This window comes from Camarhynchus parvulus, chromosome 12 (assembly GCF_901933205.1).
Source record: "Camarhynchus parvulus chromosome 12, STF_HiC, whole genome shotgun sequence".
NCBI classification, from domain to species: domain Eukaryota; kingdom Metazoa; phylum Chordata; class Aves; order Passeriformes; family Thraupidae; genus Camarhynchus; species Camarhynchus parvulus.
In genome coordinates, this window is record NC_044582.1 from 15,745,690 (window position 1) to 15,768,784 (window position 23,095).

Below are 23,095 nucleotides of genomic sequence, written 5' to 3' on the forward strand. Positions count from 1 at the left end.
CAAAGGGCTGCCATACTACCAGGAGACAATCCTCAAGTGCTCCACAGCAGCAATATTTACTGATCTGTGACTTGTGATGGTGCCTCTAATCAGAGTGTGTCATTCGCTTAGACTGGGTGCAAAGGCTGGCAGATGAGCTTCTTTGTTTTGCCCTTTTGAATGAGAGAAAACAAGAAGAACACCAAGAAGAAAAGAATGACCAGTGAAGGTGATAACCTACTTGAAATATTTTATATAGCATAGGAATTTTGCATGGTGCCAACTATACTTGCTTGTGTCAGGGGTCCAAGCACAAGCAATGGTGGGACACCAGTGGCAAGGGCTATGGCTGTTACCAGCTTGGATTAACTAAATGAATGAATAATCCTGGTCACTTTCCCTGAAAGAAGACCATTTGCAATGAACTACACTACTGGCACTCGTGGTTTTACTTGTAAGCGATCATTCCTTCAGCAATAATAAATTCCCTTTCAAACAAAGCAATTGAAAAAGGCAAATCACAACAGATGCCAATATTCTGCTTGTTCCATGCAGCTCTGGAATGTATGCAGTGTCACAGGTGCTTCTGGATTTATCTTGTTCAAAATCCAGTTCTACCCACTGCCTTACAGTGGCACACAGCTCAGGCTTGGGGCAGGACTGTCACCTTGGGCTTGCAGCTCTTCCTCCAGCTCCACCTTGCAGTCCTTGACCCACAGCTCATATGCTCTTTCCAGGGTCTCTTCACTGGTGTCATTGAATATGTCTGGAAAATAAGAGTTGTGGTTAATAGGACATCCAGAGGAGCTTTTCCTGCCTGCACACACTGACTGTGGCAGTCACTCCAGTTTGTGAGAGCCTTTTGTCTTGAGTGTAGAGACTGAGCTTCATGGAAATGGTGTGAAAAGGAAAGAGGTGCCAGAGATCACAACCTGGTACCAGGCATTGCTTCTGTGTTAAGGGTTGGTTAGCTTTTATTTTAAAATCTTATGAGTATTTCATCCCTGATATTGAACAGATATTATTTAATTTGCAAATATTATTTCTAGGCACAGTAAAAAATTAAATTTCTTTTGCCAAGGATATTTAACAAATATTTTCAAGTATAACAGAAGAATTGTTTTTCTCTTTTCCCCTTGCTGGTTTTTCTGCCAGAGCACTGCATTTCCCTTTGCAAAATGAATTGGTTAATCATAATGCAATTAATTAGACCTCAGTCCTTAACGGAGTTCTGGGGCTTGTACAGAGGAAGGATCCTGTCTCTCGATGGGTTTACAGAGATGCAAAAAAGAGTGCAAGAAATGCACGACTGCAAACCACAGAGCACATTTCCCAGGCTGCCACTGCCTGCCAAGTGTCCCCTCGAGGTGCTCCCCGCAATGCCTCAGGCCGTACTTGTCATGCCGAGACCAGTGGCCAGAGCACTGCATTTCCCTTAGCAAAATGAATTGGTTAAGTGTCCCCTCAGGGTACCAACTATCCCCTCGGGGGCTCCCTGGGGTCCCTCAGAGGCCTGTGGGCAGAGCACAGCACAGCATATCCCTTGGCAAAATGAATTGGTTGTGTTCCCTCGGGGGGTCCCTGGGGTCCCCCAGGCCGTACCTGCCACGCCGAGACCAGTGGCCAGAGTACTGCATTTCCCTTAGCAAAATGAATTGGTTAAGTGTCCCCTTGGGGTGCCAACTGTCCCCTTGTGGGGCTCCCTGGGGTCCCTCAGAGGCCTGTGGGCAGAGCACTGCATTTCCCTTGGCAAAATGAATTGGTTGTGTTCCCTTGGGGGCTCCCTGGGGTCCTTGAGGCCGTACCTGCCACGCCGAGGCCTGTGGGCAGGGGCATCCTCAGCTGTCCCCCGCTGTGCTTGAGGCGCTCCCGCAGGGCTCTCTGGATGAGGGCCCAGCTGCAGCCGCTGTGCCAGACCGGCAGCTCCAGGCCCCGCATGCACTCCAGGATCTGCTCCTTGTCCTCGGCGGCCAGCAGCCCGCGCGCGTGGGCCACGTACGTCATGAAGGCCATGTCCACGTTCACGGCTTCCCCGTGCATCAGCGACGGCAGAACCCTCTGCAGAACAGCAAAGGTGGGTGGCACAACGGGTTTGGGGTGGCAAATAGGAAACAAGTGGGGTTTATTGCTAAAAATGTCCCTGCAAATCGACATTTGACTCACTGTGGTTGCTGGATGTTGGCGTCTTGTGATTTATGGGTTGCTAGGATGATCCGTTTTGCACATGATTAATCGCAGCTAAAATTTCCCATAGGGATCTACGATCTAATTCTCCTCCCATCTAAATCACTGATAGAGCACCATGAGATGGAGGGATGGGCTCTGGATATTGGATAAGATGTAGGTGTCCCCCCTCATTCCTCAATGGCAATTTCTGCCAAGCCATACGGGCTATGGCCTCCATGGCTTTGTGCTGTTACAGCTCATGTTGGTGATTTCCAGTGGCTTCACTGCAATCTGGTTTTCTTTGAGCTTCAGTGAGTGCCCAGTAAGAAGCAACAACTGGATCAAGGTCTGAATTGGAAATGGGTGGAGGTGTGGGAGAAATGGGGCAGGAGAAGGAGTCCCTTTGACACCAGGCTGGTGACTTGGGTGACCTAGCATGTGCAAATCTGGAGTTTCAACTCCTTTTCACAAGGTTTTCATGAAGCCTATTGAATTTTTTTATTTTATCTTTGAAGGGGCTATTGCAATATAAAGTTTTCACTCACCATTTCCAGCTCTGGGCTAATGAGGTGGCCAAAATCAACCAGTCTGTCCAGGTCATCCTCCCAGAGGTTGGGAGCCAGCTCTTCCAGCATGGTTTCAATGGCAATCCTGGTAGTCTGCAGTGCAGCATCCCCATGGTGGGCAAAGCTGTTGCAGGACTGGAACTTGGTGTCCAGTAGGTATTTTCCATGGTTCTTGAGCAGGTCAAACAGCCCTTTGTGTTTCATGAGGGCCATCTGGGACAAAAAAGAGATAATTAAGGATAATTGTATGATACTTGTATGTGCTGTTGGAAACTTGAGTGTTTTAGTAGATTGGACTGCAATAACATGTTATACACTAGTTCCCCTGCTGCTGGGCAGCTCTGCCTGTGCTGGGGGTTTGCTACATGCTCCCATAGCCCAGCAGGTGGTTTGTAATGAGCTTTGGTTATTTCTGTGCCTGGAAGGGAACTTGGGACTGGATGGTGGCCATCCCCAGGACAGGGACTGGGCAGTGGGAACCACCACCTTGGAGTTGCTCTTAGGGCAATGGAAGGAGGGAAAACACTGCAGTATAGAGAATATGAGGGTTTAGAAGCGATGTCCTTGTTAGAAGTACATATTTTTTCCCCCTTTGACTCATGCATTAGCCCCACCCCTGCAGTGGGGAATGGTGACCTGAGGGTTTCACAGTGCCTGCCAGAAACCTCCAGATATCCTGGGGATTTCTCACTGTGCAAGCACTGAAAATTACTGTTGATGAACTCATCTCTAATACATTTTAATAGCTTGAACTCTGCTTTATCAAAAGTTTCCAAAGTTCTCCAGACATAAAGCCATTTACTGAGCACTTTCCAGGTAATTTTAGAAGTAGAATTTGCCTCGCAGGAGATTGATTGACCACACTTGACATACCCACTGAGGTAGGTGCAAATGATCTTGCAGATTATTAATCCCCAGCATAATGAGCCTCAGATTCTGTGCCAAGAGTTCATTACAGAGTGGTATGGATCAGCCTCAATGGAAAGATGAGGCTTTTCTTCCCTGGTTTTGCTGTGTCTCCTGTGAGTTTTTGCTGTTTCTGGCTGTGAGTTTTGGAATTTCCTCCACAGGGTTAGCACTGGACACTGAGTGTAAGGCATGTTCTAACAAATCTAGCAGCTGTAAAAAAACTATATATAGACCCAACAAGAGTTAAAAGTCCTCATGCACCCTTGATGGCCCGCATTGATTACTCTAAGTTGTTTATACAATGCCATGGATGCTGCTGACATTTCACTTTCCAATACTTAGAAGGAGCAAGAAAGATGAGGACAGACTTCCTAGTAGGGTTTGTTGTGCTAAAACAGGGATACTAGTTTAAACAGAAAGAAGATAGGTTCAGGATAGTTGTGAGGTGAGGAAGAAATTTTTTACAATGGGGAGTAATGAAACCCTGGAATGATTTTTCCAATAGATGCCCCATTCCTGGAAATACTCAAGAACATGTTGGATGGGGCTTTGAGCAACCTGACCGAGTGAAAGATATCCCTGCTCATCACAGGGGGATTGAATTTGGTGACCTCCAAAGGTCCCTTCCAACCCAAACCATTGTACAGCTTTTCAGTTTTGAAAACTGCAGCTGCATAAGTCCATACCTTTAAAATTTCCCCGAGGCCGTTGGAGATGTGTCGCCGAGGGATGCTCTGGAGGAAGGACCTGTCCAGGAAACTCGCCACGGGGGGGGTGTAGCCCCCAAGCTTGTTCTTACACTGCAGAAAGTTCACCCCGTTCTTGGCCCCCACGCTGGCATCCACGTAGGAGAGGAGGGTGGTGGGGACCCGAATGTAGGGGGTGCGTCTCCTGTAGAGTGACGCTGGCGAGCCCCACGATGTCCAGGCACACGCCCCTTCCAATGGCGATGATGGGCTCCGTGCGCCGGTCCAGGCTGAAGCTCTGGACCTCGTGCAAGATGTTCAACACCAAGTCCATGGATTTTGTTTCCTCAGTGGTGGGCAGGGCAAGGATTTTGTGCTGGACGTTGTTCTCTTCGAAGTATTCTCTGACTTTGGAGCCGTAAAGTTTGTCGACGACTTCGTCTATGACGATGAAGCGCCGCAGTTTTCTCTTGCTGGCCGTGGCCAGCTCTGTTTGCTGGGGGTCAGTGATGTGACCCCAGAGCAGAGTGGTGTTAGAGGGCTCCAGGATGTTGTAGGTTTCTACCACTTTGTAGCAAAAATAGATGGGAGCTTCAATGATCCAGGAAATCCCACCTTCGGAGATGCACTCACCTCTGGCAAGGATCAGAAAACATGGTTTGAAATCCCTATATATTCCTAGCTTGATCTTTGCATGTCTGAGCTAGTTTAAGGATATTGCTGGGAGATAGAGAATGTGGAGTCTCCTGCCCATGCACTGCAGAAACATGGGGCTGAGAGGGTGGGACACCCCCATGGGTCTCAAGGCTCAGCAATTTTATTCATGGAGAGGTTTTCTGAGGTCTAAGTGAAGAGTTAAATGCCTGAATTCCTACATAACATTAAAAAGATACAGCCCAGAAGGCCTGGGGCATGCTTTTCGTGCTAGAAGTTGAAAACCCATAAAGAATGAGCCAGCCCAATCATTTCAGTTTTCAGAAAGGGAGTGGGGAAGACAATGAGGTTGCCAAAATTTTCCACATTCATGGAAGAAGCATCCTCTGATGGTGTATCTAGGTGGTAGGAGTTAATTTATTCCTGTCTATCTATACACAGCCACACATCTCCATTCAGACCAGTGTTTCTACAATGCCTTAGTTGAGCTAGCAGATTTCTACCTCAAAATAGGTGTGATAGAAATAAGAAGTGCTCCTGGAGAGGGAAAGAAAATGATCTGGGGGTTGGGAAACAATTCCACATTGGAGTTTTCAAGGGTAAATAAAAGCCAAAATTAGTTATCTATCTAAACTAATGAAAAACACAGCCCTACAACCCCTTCCTTCTGTGGGATGGGCAAACCAGGGAAAAAACAAGTTGGGACTAAAAAAGAAAAAAAAAGGCAGATGTATTTTATATAAGACTGTTTTTTGAGCTGCGTTTTGGTAAAAAATGAGTTTCTGTGATATTCGTTGGATAATCAGATTTCCCTACATGCCCAATTTCTTTTCACATGCCTGAACATTCACTTAGAGGTCAAAATAGATGCTTCTCTGCTTTCTTTACCAAATTGTCTCTAAGTTTTAAACTCTTAAAGTCTCTAAGCCCTTAAACTCCAAAGCTGTTAAAGAAAACCAGTGAGGATTTATACCTTCCAGAAAATTTCTTCTGGGCTTTTCAAATATGGTATCAGAAAACGCATTGTGTACATTTCAATGCACCATCTTATAGCTGTACTTAACTCCATGTGCATTCATCTCTGGTGTGTGACCCTTCTAAGAGACAGGATAGTTTGGAATATTATTTGGTGGAATCAGCTTTGGGTGCTGGATGTACAACCAGTACCCATTACAACCCCTCTGCTCTATGAAAATCAGGGAATTTGGGACTGAACACGCCCTTGTGGGAGCATATATCAGCTGAGGATTTTTCTGTGTGTTCTTGGGCCCTAGGTTCATCCTTCTATTGACTGAGGTCTAGCAGGCTGTTTTTGGATCTGCCAAAGTCCTGCTCTACCTGCTGCAGCTCTGCCTGGGTGATGCTTGTGGTCACTGCCGGTGCTGGTGAAGGTCCCTCTGACCTGGCTGAGAAAAGGGTTAGACTTGTGCCATTAAAATCTGAGCATGGCAAAGGCTGGAAAACTTCTGACATGCAGAAGAGAACTGTGTTAAAAAAGATCTGCATCATGAATGGAGCTCCATGTGCTTGTGAGAAGGAGTATGCTGTAATTAAAAGATAATTAACTGGGGAGACACACTATCAGCAAAGAGCTGTGTGTATCCCTGGGGGAAAGTTTTGTCTTTGCTCTATCTGAAGCAGCATTAGGTGACTTCTGGAGTTTGAGGGATGTGTTAAGGGTTTTGCTCCTGTCAGTGACAGTTTATTTTTCCCACCTACCCATTTCATTTGTCTGCAACCACCTCTATAAACCCATCTGTCTCCCATGCCTCGGCGTGAGATTTTGCGCACACACAGATTGAATTTTCACAGAAATGGAGAAAATGAGCCCAAATGCAGCACACAGATGTCCCTGCATAAGCTTTTCAGAAGTTTAAAGAAAATTCCTGTCTACAAAAATGGAGGCTGTTGATAAAATTCCCTCTGTAACTCTGAGCTGTGTCAAGGAGCACTGCAACCGCCCGTGCTGCCATACTGCCCATGTTCCTAAGACACATTCCCAGGTTTGTACACTATGTCAGGTTGGATGGGGCTTGGAGCACCCTCCTCTAGTAGAAGGTGTCCCTGCCCATCTCAGGGGTTTGGATTAGATGACCTCCAAAGATGCCTTCCAGCCTGAACTATTCTGTCATTGCGTGTTGAAGCTGCCATGGCACCCAAGATGGTTTTTCCATCCCACCAAGAAGACTGCCCAGTTTGGCTGGCCAGAAAAACACAGGCTCCTTCCTATACTCACATTGTTGCCTCAGAGAGAGTGACCTCGTCCTTGTTGTTGTTGGAGAGGGTTTCTCCTTTCTTGATGCGGCTCCACGTGCTCTTGACTCTTACCAGCTGGAAATCCGTCTGCCGGGGCTCCTGGGGCATGGTGGCTCCTGGGACTGCTGCAGCACGTGCCTCCTCTGTCACCAGCATGCTTCCAGAAGGTGAAATCTCCCTACCCAGAGATCTCCCATCACTGGGTGCCTTTGGGGTGCTTTTTAAAGGCTCCAGGTTGACCAGGCATCAGGAGGGGAGGTCTCGTCTCCATGTGAGAGACTAATTACAAAACTGAGATTACCTAATCTGGGATGCATGTGAGGGGTGGCAGGGATGTTTGAAGACACGTGTGACTACCAGGATGGGGTTGTGTAATCAGCTGGTTTTATAATGCTTAAGATGTACAATAGAAGTGCATATATTAACTTCCAACATGACGCCCTACAGCAAATTTAAAGTTATGAAAGGCAGTTTGTGTGATTCTTCACATCATTCAGGAACCTCCTTTCCTGAGCAGAGCCTCTGATCTGGCTGCAGCTCCACACTGCTCTTATGGGATGAGACAGGAGCAGAAGCATGGGGATCAATACCAGCTGGTTAAACCTCTTTTGAGTTCACATTCCTGGGATTTTCTTGAATTGAGGAAAAAAACTTTATATATAATAGATATTTTTGCTTTTATTGTGGGTTTAAAAAAATTATCAGAGAGCATTTATCTCCTGAAGGGCTGTTTGGGGCATGAGCTGGGTTTTGATCCCCACGTGACTGGGGGATGCACAATTCACTTTTCCATGTGATCTTCCAGCTGGGGCTTTTGGAGGGCCCCAGGCTCAGGTTGCCACACAAAGTATTCCCTTGGCATACAGCTCTGTGTGCTGAGCACAGGAAGATCTTCCTTTGATTTCACCAGCAGTGCCTGAAGGCACAAACCTGTTTTTGCCACCTTCTCAGCCGTGTTTCTGAAAGCTGTCCTTGTTCAGAAAAAAAGATCAAGAAAACCAAAATCAGATGTAAAAGCAGAGGCAGGAAAAAATGAGTCTTAAAGAACCCATTGGACAACACTGTGTCATTGCTTTGAGGGCTTAATTGCAGCCAAACTCACTTTGGAACCTTCATCTATCTCAAAATTAATATTGAGAAAAAGTTGCAAGGAGAATCTCCAAAGCCATGTAGCCCTGCTCCAAGAAGTGCCTAACTCCTGACTCCAGTCCTTACTGCTGGCTTCATCTCCAGGCGGCAAAGTGCTTTTTTAAAGAGGACAGGCTGTTAACCCCATTTTGTAGAAGAAGAAAATAGAGTCTCAGAAGTGAAACAACTTTCCCAAAGTCACCTTAAATCTAGTGCCCTTTAGATAGCACACTAAAGCTTGTAGCCTGTTTACCAAATACTCGTCCGAAATTTTAACTCCCAATCTAAATACAATTTTTATTACTTTCTGCAGGAACTGCAATTCTAATGCAGTTTGTTGTTTACTAAATCATAAAATAGAACAATCTTAGGTATGCCAGGAGGTCTGTCTTTTTCATCTTGTTTATTTGTTTTAACTAATAACAATATAGTCAGCATTAACTCTTCTTTTATTTGCTTTTCTTTTACTCTTTCATCGTGTGCATTTACTTATTTTCTATTTATACTTCCCTATTCTATTCTGGGGACACTGAAATATCTTCTGTTACATCTAAGAAGTTGACAAATTTACATTGATTACTCCAATGTGTGGCTGTACAGGGCAGTGGTGACCTTGTGGCTAAGGACCCCTTGTAGATAATCTGGGGTTCAGAGTCCTGGGACAATTTTGGCCACATACCTGGTGGTTCAGCTGGGGCATGTCTGTGATATGTAACTAGAAGGTTATGAAACTGCCAATTACTTTCTTGAGAGCCAGCAACTTCCCAAGGTCAGGATGTGAACTTACTCTTACATAAAGCAAAGGCACTGAAAGTCGGCTCTTTTGTTGTGCCTTTCTCATGTCAGATGCTGTTGGATCTCACCTGCTGCCTGTGCTCTGGGTGGGACAGGAGGGTGCAGCCCCAGCCTGGAGCCATCCTTCCCACACAGCCTCTCCCCAGGGCTGGGGCTCTGCCTTGGTGATTGAAGGAGGAGACTTTGTCCCCTCAGTGGGCACCCAAGCACTGATCTCCTGCTCTGCAGAGGCAGCAAACCCACCACAGCATCCTCTGAGGCCAGGGGACAAGAAAGAACATGCACGGCCCTTCAGGTAAACTCCCTGTGTGGGGTGGGGAGCTCCAGGAGAGCGGTGTGACAGGAGGGAACACTGTGTGATGCCCTAGTCCTGGGTGCCCACCTTCCCCTTCCCCATGCAGGCTCTGTGACTTGGCAGCAAGGAGCAGAGGGTGGGCTTGTCAGGGAGAGGAGAGAGGCTCAGCACAGGAGATGGGTTTGTAGGAACCTGGAGTGGAGGGAGTGGGACAATCACAGGAGAAAGGAATGGTGGGGTGGTGGATGCTTGCAATGTCAAGAGAGCTTTGGCTGTGACTAATTTCTGATGGATTGCCATGCTTTTTTCAGAAATAATTTCTCTCCCTAATGGAGCACTGAGGACATTCAGCTTTTCAACTTATTTTCCAGCAGTAGAGTCTGTAGAAAATGCATCAGCTAGTGTATATTTTTACCTTGCTTTCCCCTGAAGTTCAGTCAGGGTTTAGATCCCTGGTTCCTGCCATGAGCAGCAGCATCCTCTCTCTGGCTGCTTCCTCATGCTCCCACTCCATTCCTAAGCTGCTACCTGTCCCCAGGGCATCACTGCTGGCTTTCTGCAGGCTCTGGCACTGTGAATGCTGAGGTTAAGGCTGAGCTCTGCTGGGACATGCCCCCTGCAATGTCTGATGGCCACCCTGGTTTTGGCCACGCTGCCCACCCACCCCTGTCCCCACATGGGCCATGACAAGCCCTGTGCTGGGACACGTGTTTGCACACTAAGGCAAAGAGGTGAGGGCTGGGATAAGCTGTTGTCGATGCCTGAGGCGCCTTGGTGAACAGGATGGCTGGAGCTGTTTGGGATGGTTTTAGCAGACTGGATTTCCAAGTGCTTAGCACTGAGCAGCTCCTGCCAAAGTGCTTGGCATAGGAGTACCAAACAGTCTGGCAGCAAAATGTTCAGGTGGATCAGGTTCAGTGCTCTGCCCTGGCTGGGAAGGGGGAGACTCTTTTGGAAGGCAGCAAAATAGATATAGAGCCTGGAAGGTGGAATGTGGATAGCCCTAAAATGGGAACCAAAGATTTGGTCTTTTTGGTCTCATGTCTTTGCTTTGTTTTTGCCAAATCCAGACTGTCTTTTATCTCTGTGCCTCCTTTGGGATGGCCCCTGCAAAAAGTAAAGTGTTCTCCTCTTTTCCCCACCTAAAAAGTGCCATCTGAGCACAAACTGCAGAGTTTAATTGAGATTCTGGAGCAGCAGGTCCCTCCATGGCACTGCACTGCCTGTCTGCTCAGGGGACACTGATGATGTCCCACACATACAACCTTGCAATCCTGACTCCTGACTTTGGTGTGAATCAAAAGTTCCTGATTTCAGACAGAGTAGAAGCTGCAATTTATTGTTCAGCTTAATTGTAAAGCAGGGTGGCTGTGCTCTCAGCACCTGCCCAGGAAGATGCTGGGAACCATTCTGCTGGCAAGAATGGTCCATTTTAAGAATTGCCACATTCTCTTTCTTTATGAAGTTGCTGGAGACTTAAAGCAGCCCTTTCCTGCTCTTTCATGGTAGGGCTATTTTCAGCATTTTCTTCCTCTGAGTGAGCTGTTTTTCTTTTCTCCCATTGATGATAATGCACAGCTAGATGGGAAATGGAAAGAGATGTCTGTGCATACACAGACCCATAGGCACACTATCAGGAAATCTAATTTAGTTCTCAGTATACTTCAGCGGTTTTTCTGGGATTGTGTAAAACTGTGCACTGAAATGAAGCACTTTTTCCTGGAATAACCTTTAAAAAAAGTAGTTACATAAAGTTTAGCTCACCTTAGTGCTCAGAGCCTTGGGCTGGGCAGCCAGCCCTGAGCTCTGCTCTGACTTGTCTGGTGCTTGCATAAATGAGGGCAATTCTGACCTCTGCTGTTGGCCCAAAGCATCACCAAGCTGCAAAAAATGCAGCACTCCCTGCAGAGGTTGTGTAAGCTTGGATGGGGGGTTGCTCCTGGCATGCCCTGCCTGTGCCCTCTCCCTGCAGCACCTCTTGGCTCTCACGTTTGGTGTTATAACACAGCTTACAAACAAGCTGAGGGTAAGTCTTGTTTCCTCCCCTTTGTGTGACAGGCAATCCCTGTCTGTTACTTATCCAGAAGCAGAACATGAAGATTACTAAAAGCTGACATGGATTATAAACATGTTTTTACCCCTAAATTAGCAGAAAGCCTCCGAGTGCTTGGCAGGGAGGATGAGCAGATCCCAACCTCCAGCACTCTCCCTCCAGCTGAGCAGTGGGAGCCCAGGGATGCTCCCTCATGTAGTGGTGAAAGTGCTGCAGGAAGAGTATGTGTCCTCTTCAGTGGAAATGTAGCTGGGCTGAGGTCAGCAAACCAGCACAGTTTGGGAAAGGGATGGTTATTCCTGCAGTTGCAATTAGTTATAAAACTGCTGGAAGAGAGAAAATCTTCCCCTGATGGTTAGAGATTGGGATGAGATGTAAATCATGGCATTGTATCACAGAATCACTGAATGGGCTGGTTTGACAAGATGTTAAAGCCCATCTCATTCCATCCCCCTGCCATGGGCAGGGACACCTTTCACTGTCCCAGGCTGCTCCAAGCCCTGTCCAGCCTGGCCTTGGACACTTCCAGGGATCCAGGGGCAGCCACAGCTTCTCTGGGCACCCTGTGCCAGGGTCTCACCACCCTCTCAGAGTAGAATTTCTTCCTAACAGCTAATCTAAACCTATCCTCTTTCTGTCTGAAGCCATTCCCCCTTGTCCTGTCACTACATGCCTTGTAAATGGTCTCTCTTCATCCTTTTGTAGGCTCCCTTCAGGTACTGGAAAAGCCACAGAAGTAAAAGAGATGTCTTTTTTCACTTTATGTAGTTCTCTGCAGCTTTTCTGTTAAAGGCAAATAAAACCCTGCCAGGAGCAATCTGCTCCACCCCAGCCTCTTGGCCTGTCTCTCACAGGTGCTTTCATAACCCAGCACGTGCTCTCACACTTGAGGAGTGGAAGAGTTCCTCTGAACCTTGCCTCACCCTCTGGGGCCACAGCTTGCTGTGCTCCATGGTGGATTGCTGCCATAAGGGTTTTCTGGGATCTCAGGGCAGGTTCAGTGCCATGGGCAGCATTGCTTTGGCTCCCAGAGCCAGGTGATCTGGATCTTGCAGATGTTTCCACAGCCTTTGAGATGCTGACACGTTGTGTGGTGCATAGCAGCCTCCCAGGCCCAGACACAGCTTGGGGACACTTGTGCATCCCGTGGACACACAGATCCTCCTTTTTACAAAGCTTTACCCACTACCTGCATCTCCTGCCTGGTTTGGCAAGAGCAGTTTTGGAAGCATTCTGTTTCCTCCAAGGAAAATCTGACCTGGAGGAGCAGGGTTTGTATGCTGTTGTTTGGTGTTTGATGTTTGTCTTGGAGCTTTAAAAGCAAAACTTGTATGTTTAAAACATTCTTATTCTTGAGGGGAAAAGGGAGAATGCATGCAGCAAAGATCTATCAGAAGTATAGGATGTTTTCAGTTTGAAAAGGTTTTCATGATTGTTTTCACAGCCCTTCAAAACCCTCTATTTTGTATTAAAAAACACACCTGTGTTTATGTACTTTAAACTTCACTTCCACTGATTGAGCAGTTACAAAATCATTATTCTTCCCTTTAATTTCCATTTCAGAAACTCCGGCTGGGCTCATTGCTGAGAACCTTCTCAAAGCCAGAGAAATAGCCCTCAATGACCCTCATGTACCTGAACAGCTCAGGAATTACTTACAAAAAGCTCTTGATGTTGCTCTTGGACTAGACCCTTACCTGGATGCAATGGCAGCTTCCAAGAGGTACAGATTGTCCTTTGTAACCTGCTGCTTTTGTCTGTGATGGGATGAATATCTTGTTAGATTTTCTGTCCAGAACATGCCAGAAATATGGGGGACAGCAGCAGGAAGTGGAATGAGACTTAAGTGCACTCAAACATGTAGCAAAGTGTGCATGGATGTGTGTGTGTGTGTGTCTGTGAGCCCACAGCCTGCAGGAAAGGAGGTGAGAACAAAAAGCTTTAAGTGTAAATTTTTGGAGATATTCTCCCAAGTGATTGTTGACTGTGGCAGTGTCTGAGTTGGAGCATTTCCTGGGGAACACCAACCTCCAGACTGTTCTTGCTGGAAGGCTCGAAGAGTGAGCCCCTGGATCCAGCTGAGATAAATTAGGAGTGAAGAAAACCTACACCTCTGGATCCACCCTCTAATAACAGCCTTTATGTGTGGCTTTTATCTCCAAGCACTCAACAAACATTAATTAATCTGCTAACTAAATTACTCTAGTAACTAAACTAATTAATTAAACTAATTTAAGGTATCATTAATTCAGAAGTCCAACTGATACCCTCATTATTCTTTTTTGAGCTACAGTATATTACCCAGCCATGTGGGGTCTGCTAAACAATTCCCATTTATCAGTGTACATTTTGATATGTGGAAAAAGCCAGTTCTGTCTAAAATTGACAATGTGTAAACTGTTCCAGGCTGTGGATTATGGGAACGCTGAGCGTTCTCTCTGTTGCTGAAATAATAGCTGATAGTTGTTTGACTTACACTTGCTGTAGGATAATAGCTATACATTATCTTATTAAAGTTGTTAAAGCATTTGTGAGGGGCAGAAAAAAGGTTATATGAAATGTTCTACTCTTTAAGTCTTGGATTATCTGACTGTGGCTGACACGGGTTATGAATTCTTTTTCATTTTACTGAGGAGTGGAGGGGGGGAACTGGAGGAAAAAACCCACTGAAATGGCTCTAAATTCTGGCCCAAAGAATGATCACCATCCATTTCTGGTGGTTACTTTCTTCACATAGGGTAATCTAACCTGTCTGGAGGCTATGGACTTCCAGTCCTCTATTGCCTTCCCTATGTAATAGGTAACATCTCACTTCATCCAGAGACATTGTCACATGCCTGACTTCTGTGAAATAGCATCTGCAGGCACCCTGCTTTTCTGAGCACTTTGTGAGGAAAAACATTTTTTCTCCTGCCTTGTAAGAAAAATTCAGATTTTATACCTTTCCCTCTATTCTGCAAAGAAACCTTATTTTTGGCTGGAATAAAACTAATAATTGTAGAACTGAACAAAACCTGGCCAGGGTAACTGTAGTAATTCACTACAAAGCAGCAGATAGATAGAGACCTGTCTGGGACCAGAAAATGGGAAAGGTTTGGGGTTGAACAGTGGGGAATTCTTTCCTTTAGTCCCATGTTCCCTCCTTCCCAAGCCTCTATGGCTGGGGTGGCTGCCAGCACTCAGATGCGCTTATTGCCAAACTACGTTCTCTTAGAACTGGAATTTAGGATACTTGTGATGCTTCTGGGCTAATTTTTTATGGTCATGCACAGATAGAGCTTTTCCAGGAGTTCCCTCTTGGTTGTTGCTCTTTATGCTGATGCTCAGATTTTGGTTGTTATCATAATACCGAAATGTATTTTTTTTTCCAGAAAAACTTCACCTGAGCACATCCCAGGGGATGCTGAAGGAGTTGAAAGCAGTGTCAGACTGCAGGAAACACGTGCCTCTGGCTCTTTGAATGGCAAGTTGTTCAGCCAAGAGGGTAAAAATGCACCAGATTGGTGTAAAGCTGTCACTGAAGTTGAAGTTATCATGCTCTACTGTCTTGAGTAAGGGGAGGATGAATGCCATGGAAATGCTCAGAAAATGTGGGAAACTATTTATAAAGATAGATATGGGCTTCCTGTGGGCTTTGTTCTTCCTCTGGCACAAGTTTTCCTGTAACCTGCCTTCCATGGCCTTGTATTCACTCACATGTGCCCAGACAAGTGCTTTAATTCCCAGTGCCAGCCCCAACCCTCAGTCAACAGCAAAGAGATCATCATCCTTCCTGGAAGGGAAAGGGATGGAAAAATGCTCCTGGTTTGGGTTTAGGATGTCTGATAGGGCTTTATATGCATTTTGTGGTGGAGGTGGCTGCGGCCAAGCACTGCACCTTTACAAGTAGAAATACCCAGGCTTGTATCCTCTTATAAAGCCTATTACACTAAATCTATTCCCAGATTCATTCTTCCCAGATGTTCTCATCTTTGGAGTAATATATCATCCCACTGAAGTACTCTTATAATCTATTACACTAATACATTGTTCGAAGGACACCACTGATGATAAATTTCTTAAATGATGGTGCTGTCTGGGGATAATGACTCTAAGAGCAAATGCAAGGTAATGTAGTGATTTTTTTTTTATGCTGGATTCCAGAAAGAATATGGAGCCATCTCAAAGCCATTTTCATATGGGGGGAATGTTAAAATATGCAGTATTTCAAGCACTATTTAACAAGCACTTGAACAATAGCAGCATTGATGATAAAGGTTCTACATTTAAAATCAGTCCTTTTATTCTGTTGTCTTTTAGCTGCATTTTTAGATGAAATTTTGTCAGATTCTGTGGTTAAACCCTTATTTGAGAGTGTTTTAAGATTAGGGTTTTTTAATGATCACTTAAAAGGCACATCTAATTTTCATTGTGAACAAAGTATAGTCTTTCTCGTGGTTTTATTTTCAAATTTTCTTTCTTGTCTTTCCACAGGCCAAATTTTTAGGATGTTTGTCCATATGATCAGAGCCAGGAAGATTTTATTAATTGGCAAGCTTAAAGGTTACAGTATCCTTGCTATTGCAGAGGAATTGCCAGACAATGGCAAAATCTTTGCCTGTGCAGAAGAGCCCTATCTTGGAGTGAACAGCCAGGAGGCATTTGATTATTCCTCAGATGGCAAAAAGATAAGTCTGCGAGTGGGACCAGTGGCAGACACCTTGGAGGTAAAATCAGCTGGAAAGGGAGTTTGGGAGTTCTTGTGAAGAGCACATTAAAGAATTTCAGGCAGGTCTCTTTTCCTGCCCACACGATGCTGGGTGGTGGCTCTGGTTTGCTTGCAAATGTATGAACACACTCTTGCACTTATTTCTTATTTTCAATGTACGATGGGGCAGCTCTGTCACACATGACAGTTTTTCCTCCCTTTTAACTAAAATCCTGCAGCTTTTTGATCAGAGGGATCACGGGCTCTCAGTGTAAGACTGTAGGCTTCAATGGCAGTTCAACTCAACAAGGGCTGGCTTTGTTTCGGGTCCCCAGTTCCAAATATAACAAACAGGAAGAATGGATCTGTACCCTGCTGAGCCAACTTTTGAGAAGGACAGCTTGCTCCCAATGTTCACAAGAGCTGGGAAACTCCTGGAGAAGTTTCCAATTCTGCTAAAACCTCTTACTATTTTTCCCCACAGCAAACTCTTAGATGAATTAGACCCCACTTTCTCACTTCCAGAGCAATGTGATTAGCCTCAGACAAATACCTACTGTACTTGTTTCATTCTGACTGGTAACTTTGTTCCAAGACAGAGAAATCTTATGATTGCTAGCAGCTCACATTTAATTCCAGTTTGTGGATCTCCAGGATGCTGCTGGGGGTCCAGCATGAGACAGGTGGTGCCCATACCAGGTTCATTAAAAAGCCTTTCTATTATTAATACAAATCAATTTGATCTGATTTCATTTTCAATCAGGATGTGTCAGTGTGAGCTTGATTGTAACTTTATTTGCATTAGCAGGCACCATATTTATTTCTAAAATGAAATGGCCAGGAGCTTTCTGACCTCTGGTTTTCATGACCTCCAAGTTTGATAAGAAAGAAACAAAGAGCTTTGCAAGTATACGAAAAAACGAAATGTTACAGATCACCTGCAATGTGCAGCATTTAAAATCCCAGCTCCCCGCAGTGAGTGTGAAATTAATTGAATTGCTGTTGCTCTCTAGTGCCCATTCTGTGCAACTGACTTACTGTGACTGAATTAAAATATCTAGAGGCAGGCAGAGTACATGCTGTGTAGAGATTAAAGAAGGGAGCAAAGACATGAAAATTAAATCCTTAAAACAGAATGTTGCAATTGATTTTATATCCTCCAATTGCAACATGAAGGCACATCCTGACCCCAGTTCTGCAGGTGCTCAGAACTTCAAAAACCTCTTGGAGCTGTTGGGAACAGAGATGCTCGTGTTTGGCAGGAGAGCTCCCAGCATGGGGACACCTTTCTGTGCAGGATTTCTGCACTGGGCTCTGAACTTTTGCTATTCAGTGTGGAAGGCGTTTTGTCATCAGGACAGTCAGGATTGTCCTACAGGCTTAATTCACAATGTCTGTAAATGCTGAAGCAATGAATTTGGTGGTCTCTCTGGTGCATTTGCATTTTGGGCTTTTTGAGGTTTGCCCAGCTGGAGTGTGGCAGCTGCATGGGACGCCTGGGTATGTGGCAGAGGCTCAGCCTGTGGACAGCATGCTGCCTTTCCTCTCCCAGATGACCAGCGTAGGTTGGAGACTGAGCAAGCTTCCTATGCTGCCTCATGGGCAGCTGGAAGGCAGGAGGACAAGGCAGGAGATAGGGGATGTGTGGCACAGCAGGGCTCTCGCAGCTCAGCTTCACAGAGGAGGTTGAGAACATTTCAGTCCCTCATGGTCTGCAGGGAGGCTGGTGTAGAGCAGAGCTGGCCAACATTTGTTGAGGAGCACAGTGAGGTTTAGAAGAGCCCGATTCTGGCAAGAATTGTCCTTGCTGCCTACAGAGTTTGCAGCCCTAGGTGTCATTCTAGTCCCTTTGTAGAAACCAAAGGGCAGAGCTGGTCACCCACCAATTGCTCTTTGGAGGTGCCTGATGCAGCTTTCTTGTTTGGTGATGATGGCTGAATCTTACTTCTAAGCTGAGTACAGCAAGGCAACATTTCTGCTTATCTGCTGCTCCTCAAATTTTCGCAGTAATACAACTCCTGGAAGCAGGATTTGCCTCACTGCCCTGGCCCATTCAAAGCAGGAAAATATCATCTGGTCTATAGATTAACTACCTGTCAGGGAACTCCTTCTCTGCTGCATGAAGCTGTGATTCAGCATGACCAAACTGTCAGAAGGAGTATGATGTCTCCCTTCTGGTGTAAAGGTAGGCTACCCAGGAGCTGCATCCCAGCCTCAGGTATCATCCAGGTGCTGCAGGATGTGTCCAGGGCTGCCCCACAACTGCTTCTGCCCTTTACAAGGAAGCTGCCAGATCTTGCAGCAGTTGCCATAAGGATGCAGCAAATCTGTGCCAGTGCACCTCAGACAGTGGGGCCATTATGTCACCCCTATAGCTTTGGCTCTTTCACCTAAATCCATGGCTCAGCACGGCTGGGAGCAGGCAGAGAACATAGCAAAGGCAGCACAACAGTCCATGGCAGCACCTTGGCTAGACTCTCTGAAGCCTCTTGGTGGTCCCTTGTGTTATCGCACAGCACTGGTGGGGATGGCCTGTTTCTCTCCCTCTTGTCCCAGATCACAGCCAGCACAAAACATCTGGGGTTTTGACCTGTCAAGGGATGCTCAGTATCAGACAGGAGCCAGAGAGCTCAAATACATGGTAGGGTTCACTTGGTACATGAGGGCATGGTGATAAAATTCCACCTTCCCCACTCATAAGGCATGGACACTGCCAAGCTGGGTGAGATCCCCAGCAGAGCCCAGAGCTCACATGGACCGTAACAGAGCCCTCTGTGCCCAAGGGCCTCAGGAACTGTACATGATATTTTGAAATGTGGACTGAGGGGAAGCCTTTCTTCAGGTACAGGTGTCTTTGGTGAGAATTAGCTACCTGTTCAACATGTCCTGGGCCAGTGTTTAAAAACATTTCCCAACAAATCTTCCCGTAAGTCTGAACCCTGCTGAGCCATGCCTGGGTAATGTGCCTGGCCATGGATCTGCTGCCAGCAAGAGCCTGATTCTGCACAAAGAGCTTCCTTCAAATCCCAGTGGACTTTTGATGAACAATGGATGCAGGATTAAGTCTGGAGGGAATGCAAGCTATCGGGAAATTATTCCCATCCATTATTTTGATCCTTCCATTTTAAAATTGAAAATGCAACACAAAAATAACACGGTGTTTGCAGCCAATTCTGCTGATTGCAGGGCATTGTGGAAGCGTGTCAGGGTTTGCTTTCTTCTTTTTTCCCTCCTGTTAGCAGACAGAATAGGTGAAGAGGTTGAGCTGCAGATCTCATTTCTCCTGTTTTGCTGCTTGTGAAGTCTGCCAACAGAATCCACCTTGACAAAGTCAAGGACTCTGCGTTTAATGTTGAACTGAGTGAATAAATTATGCATGAAATTGTGTCGGAGTCTCTAGTGTGCTCTAGAATTGCTCCTTTTGATATGAAAGGTTAATTCAGAAAGGAGTCCAAAATAGCTGGAAATTGTGGGGATAAGTGGATAGTATTCACTGTTGTGAGCTGTTATTACTAGAAATTGCATTCCCTCTCTGGCTTCCCTAGAGATTTCGCTTTGCTGGTGAATATAAACTGTACTCAATAGAATAGCATTTAGGAGTAACAAGAGTGTATGTCCACACACAGTAAAATATTCTAATGGTGTTTTAAAAGGAAACTGTACTTTTTCATGTATTCTGTGCACCCCAAGGATGGATTGCTATTACATTTAGGTCAAGAACATGGCACAGGAAAGGTAATAAGTTTTGAGTACATCTTTATTACAAATATGCTGACTGTGATCCATATCAAAGGAACTGGGCAGTCATTTTTTTTTCTGATTGAGTTTGTATGTGCCTTATGAGAGTGTTGTCTCTGATCAGGACTCCAATCAGGTTTGCTCTGAGTTTTTGCAGAAGATTCATTCATGTTTTTATTCGGGATGTCCTCTCCCTGATCTTTTGCTGTATCCATCAGCAGTGCTGCTGTGCCCTTTCTCATGGTCACTTTTGGTACATCTCCTCAATGGAATGCAGTGTTACACTTTTTTTTTTTTCAATCTGAAAGGAAGTTAATGATTCACTGTAAGCAAAAGCATTAATTTTAGCCAAGTTTGCTTTGAATTAAAACTCTTATTGCCATCTGTTCCCATCTATGATGACTCTGTAGCAAGGAGCAGGGATTGCACTGTAAACACTCAGGAAATTAGTTTCAGCAGGATATTTTGCAGGCAGATTATTTCCTTCTGGATCTCAGCTTTCCTCACAGTTGGAGGCATTTGGGCTCTGCCTCTCCAAGCAAAGGACAATGGCATCTCCAGAGTGCTGTGAGGTCCCAGGCAGGGCCTGGCCCAGTCTGTGCTGGGGAGGGCCAGGGTGGTCAATCCCTCCTTTTAAACCCCCTCATCCATACTGGACAGCATGGAGTTATCCTCTCCACCACTGTACCCATCTTTCCAGTGCTTGGCTCTGCAGTTAGGGCAGATTTTTTATTTTCTGGCTGGTTTTGTTCAGCAGTGGGTGCTGGCAGTGAGGAAACTCTCTCCAGGGTGGTGCCCTGGCCATGGTGACCACCGGCCTGGGTGACCTGTGTGTTGCTAGCCAAGGGGCTCCAGGAAACACTTTCCTTTCCCTGTGGCTGTTATCCTGCTGTTTAGAGGCTGCTCTAATGGTAAGACAGGTTTAAGGAATTTCATGGATTCCTCTTGTAGCCCTGGAGCTGTTTCTAGCTAAATATGGAAAACCCAGCAGCAGTTATGAAGCTGTGGAAACAAGAAGCTCAAATGATGGCAGGTCCCAGGACAAACTCAGGTTATTCCTTCCATGTGTCAGGTATCTGAATGCCCAAGTGACCTTTCTGGTTGGCCATTCAGGACTCAGTGAAGTGGCAGAAGAGAAATGCCTTAGAAGCCATGGCCTGGCACACCCAAGGACAAGCCTGGTGGGCAGTGGTTACACATCCAACACAAGCACCCTCCTGGGATGGATGCTGTGATGTTGAAAGGTGGTTTATCTGTATCAGAAGACAGATAAGAAAGAGATGAGCTGTCAGCAGGTAGGCAGTACAGAAAGAGGGCTGAAATGAGAAGTCCAGCTAATATCCAGAGAGCTGCACAACTCCATATGGACCTAATGAAGTCAGTGCATAAAAGTGAGATTCTTTTTCATTAGGGAGCCATCCCACAGAGCAGGAGTAACATATGTTCAGCAATGGCCACATCTGTTTCTGAATGTCTGCCCCCCACCTCCTCCACCCAGGAAGGTTACAAGTCAGAAAGTGGTGATAAGTCATGATAATTACTTGAATTTGGCTTTGGCTCTTCTCCCTGAGGAATGAGACCTCTAACCTCTCTTTGTGATGGCCTCCTGCACCCAGCTTTCATCCTCTGCCCCTTCCTGAAGTACCTACATTGGACAGACTGACTGAGGTGCAACCTGACATAAGATACTCTTCCACAGTAGCAAAAATGTTCCTGCTGCTTTCCACCAATGTGGCTCAAGAGGGAGCCAGGGCAAGATTTTCTTGTTGGTCATGAAATGAATAGATGAATCCCAGGAATCCAGATGTCCCAGTTTCTACTACATTTATAACAAACCAGCATATATTTGGCCTTAAGGTCTTCTTTCATTATGGTGTAATGTGTCCTAAATGTGGGCTCGTGAATGCTTTCAGCAGAGTTTCTGCGCTATCAAGCATCCAGTTAAATGATTATCCAAGCTTAATTCCCCTACCACTAACAAGCTCACAATGACTTTCCTCTATTTCCTTGTCTTATCCACACACTCCTGCCTCAGAAAAGCTCCTGAAATATCTCTTTGGGAGCCATTAACCTTACTTACTCCCAAAACCAAACCAGTTTTTCACATTCTGTTGCCTTTGTTGATGCTTTTGCTGGTACATCCCAAGGGATGGCTCATCACTCGTTGTGCACGACGTCTCTAAACACAAAAGGGAAATCTGGATGCAAGAAACACCGTTAAAAGTCGTGGTAGAGACAGTGAGTTCTGGAAAACAGAACTGTTTCTCTTTTCCCTTGAAATGCAAAGACTTGAAAGCATTTCTGCTCGCCGAGATAGGTGGATGAGCTGTTGTTTCATTGCAACGCACACAGATGCAGTTAAATAGTCCCAGATGGAATCTGAAATATTCCATAGCAGCCTCTTGGGCAGCGAGTGCATTAACTGCCACAGGAGAAGGCTGTAAAGGCTCCCATCTGGTCATCCATCAACACTTTTATACATTATCATCAGCAGCCTGCTTGGAGGGAAGGTGTGCCACATTTCTGAAAATCCAATTAGATGATAGCAGCCAGTTCTCTTTTATCCTCTCTGTTGCTGAGCCATCCAAAGCATTTTTTTAGATTAAAGAAACATCATTTTCCTTCACAGGGGCTGTGCTGCTTTATCTCTATCATGACCTGTTCTTTCATGTGCTTTATAATTCTATATTAATTAGGATTTCAACCTTTTTCCTGCTACTGAAGTGGGACACACTAGTTTGCAATTCCCAAATCTGCCTTATGCCTCTTTTTTCCCTAGACTGATATAATTGCCACTCTTCAATTTGTTGATAGTTGCTCTTTTGAGAAGAGAGAACTTCTTGCAGCACCTCAGTGTCAGGGTTTGATGTCAGTCTTACCCTGATGGATCAATTTACTTTGACTCAAGGTATGCAGGTGTTTCTGCTGTGACTCTCAACACCATAAGCTGGGATGAGCCATCCTCTTTTATATCCTGATTTTCCTTGAGAAGTTCAGAGATTCATTGCTGAAGAATTGTTTGCAAAGCATGGAAAACTCCCAAGATCTCCAGAAGCATTTCTAGCAGTGTTACCTTAAAAGAACAAGTTTCTGTCTGGTTTGGGGTTTATATAAACAACAAATTAATAGCAACATATTAAACTTTCAGGTAAATAATTAGTGTTTTCTCCAATATCATTTTTT

The 23,095-nt window shown here is 45.5% G+C and overlaps 2 protein-coding genes across 2 annotated transcripts in view; one reads left to right on the plus strand and one right to left on the minus strand.

The window, feature by feature from the left end:
* Positions 1–605: 605 nt before the first annotated feature.
* On the minus strand, positions 606–7,324 carry LOC115908429 (2-epi-5-epi-valiolone synthase-like). Its single transcript, XM_030956980.1, is given in 6 exon segments — positions 606–745; positions 1,785–2,037; positions 2,691–2,924; positions 4,307–4,525; positions 4,527–5,009; positions 7,205–7,324. Coding segments are annotated over 6 exon segments (1,449 nt in total).
* Positions 7,325–7,649: 325 nt separating this feature from the next.
* The window catches only part of LOC115908430, a 34,366-nt gene continuing 18,920 nt past the window's right edge, over positions 7,650–23,095 (plus strand). The window contains exons 1-4 of the mRNA XM_030956982.1: positions 7,650–7,686; positions 13,051–13,210; positions 14,859–14,971; positions 15,961–16,193. Of these exons, the coding sequence (XP_030812842.1) occupies positions 7,650–7,686; positions 13,051–13,210; positions 14,859–14,971; positions 15,961–16,193 (543 nt within the window). The remainder of the gene's footprint in view (positions 7,687–13,050; positions 13,211–14,858; positions 14,972–15,960; positions 16,194–23,095) is intronic.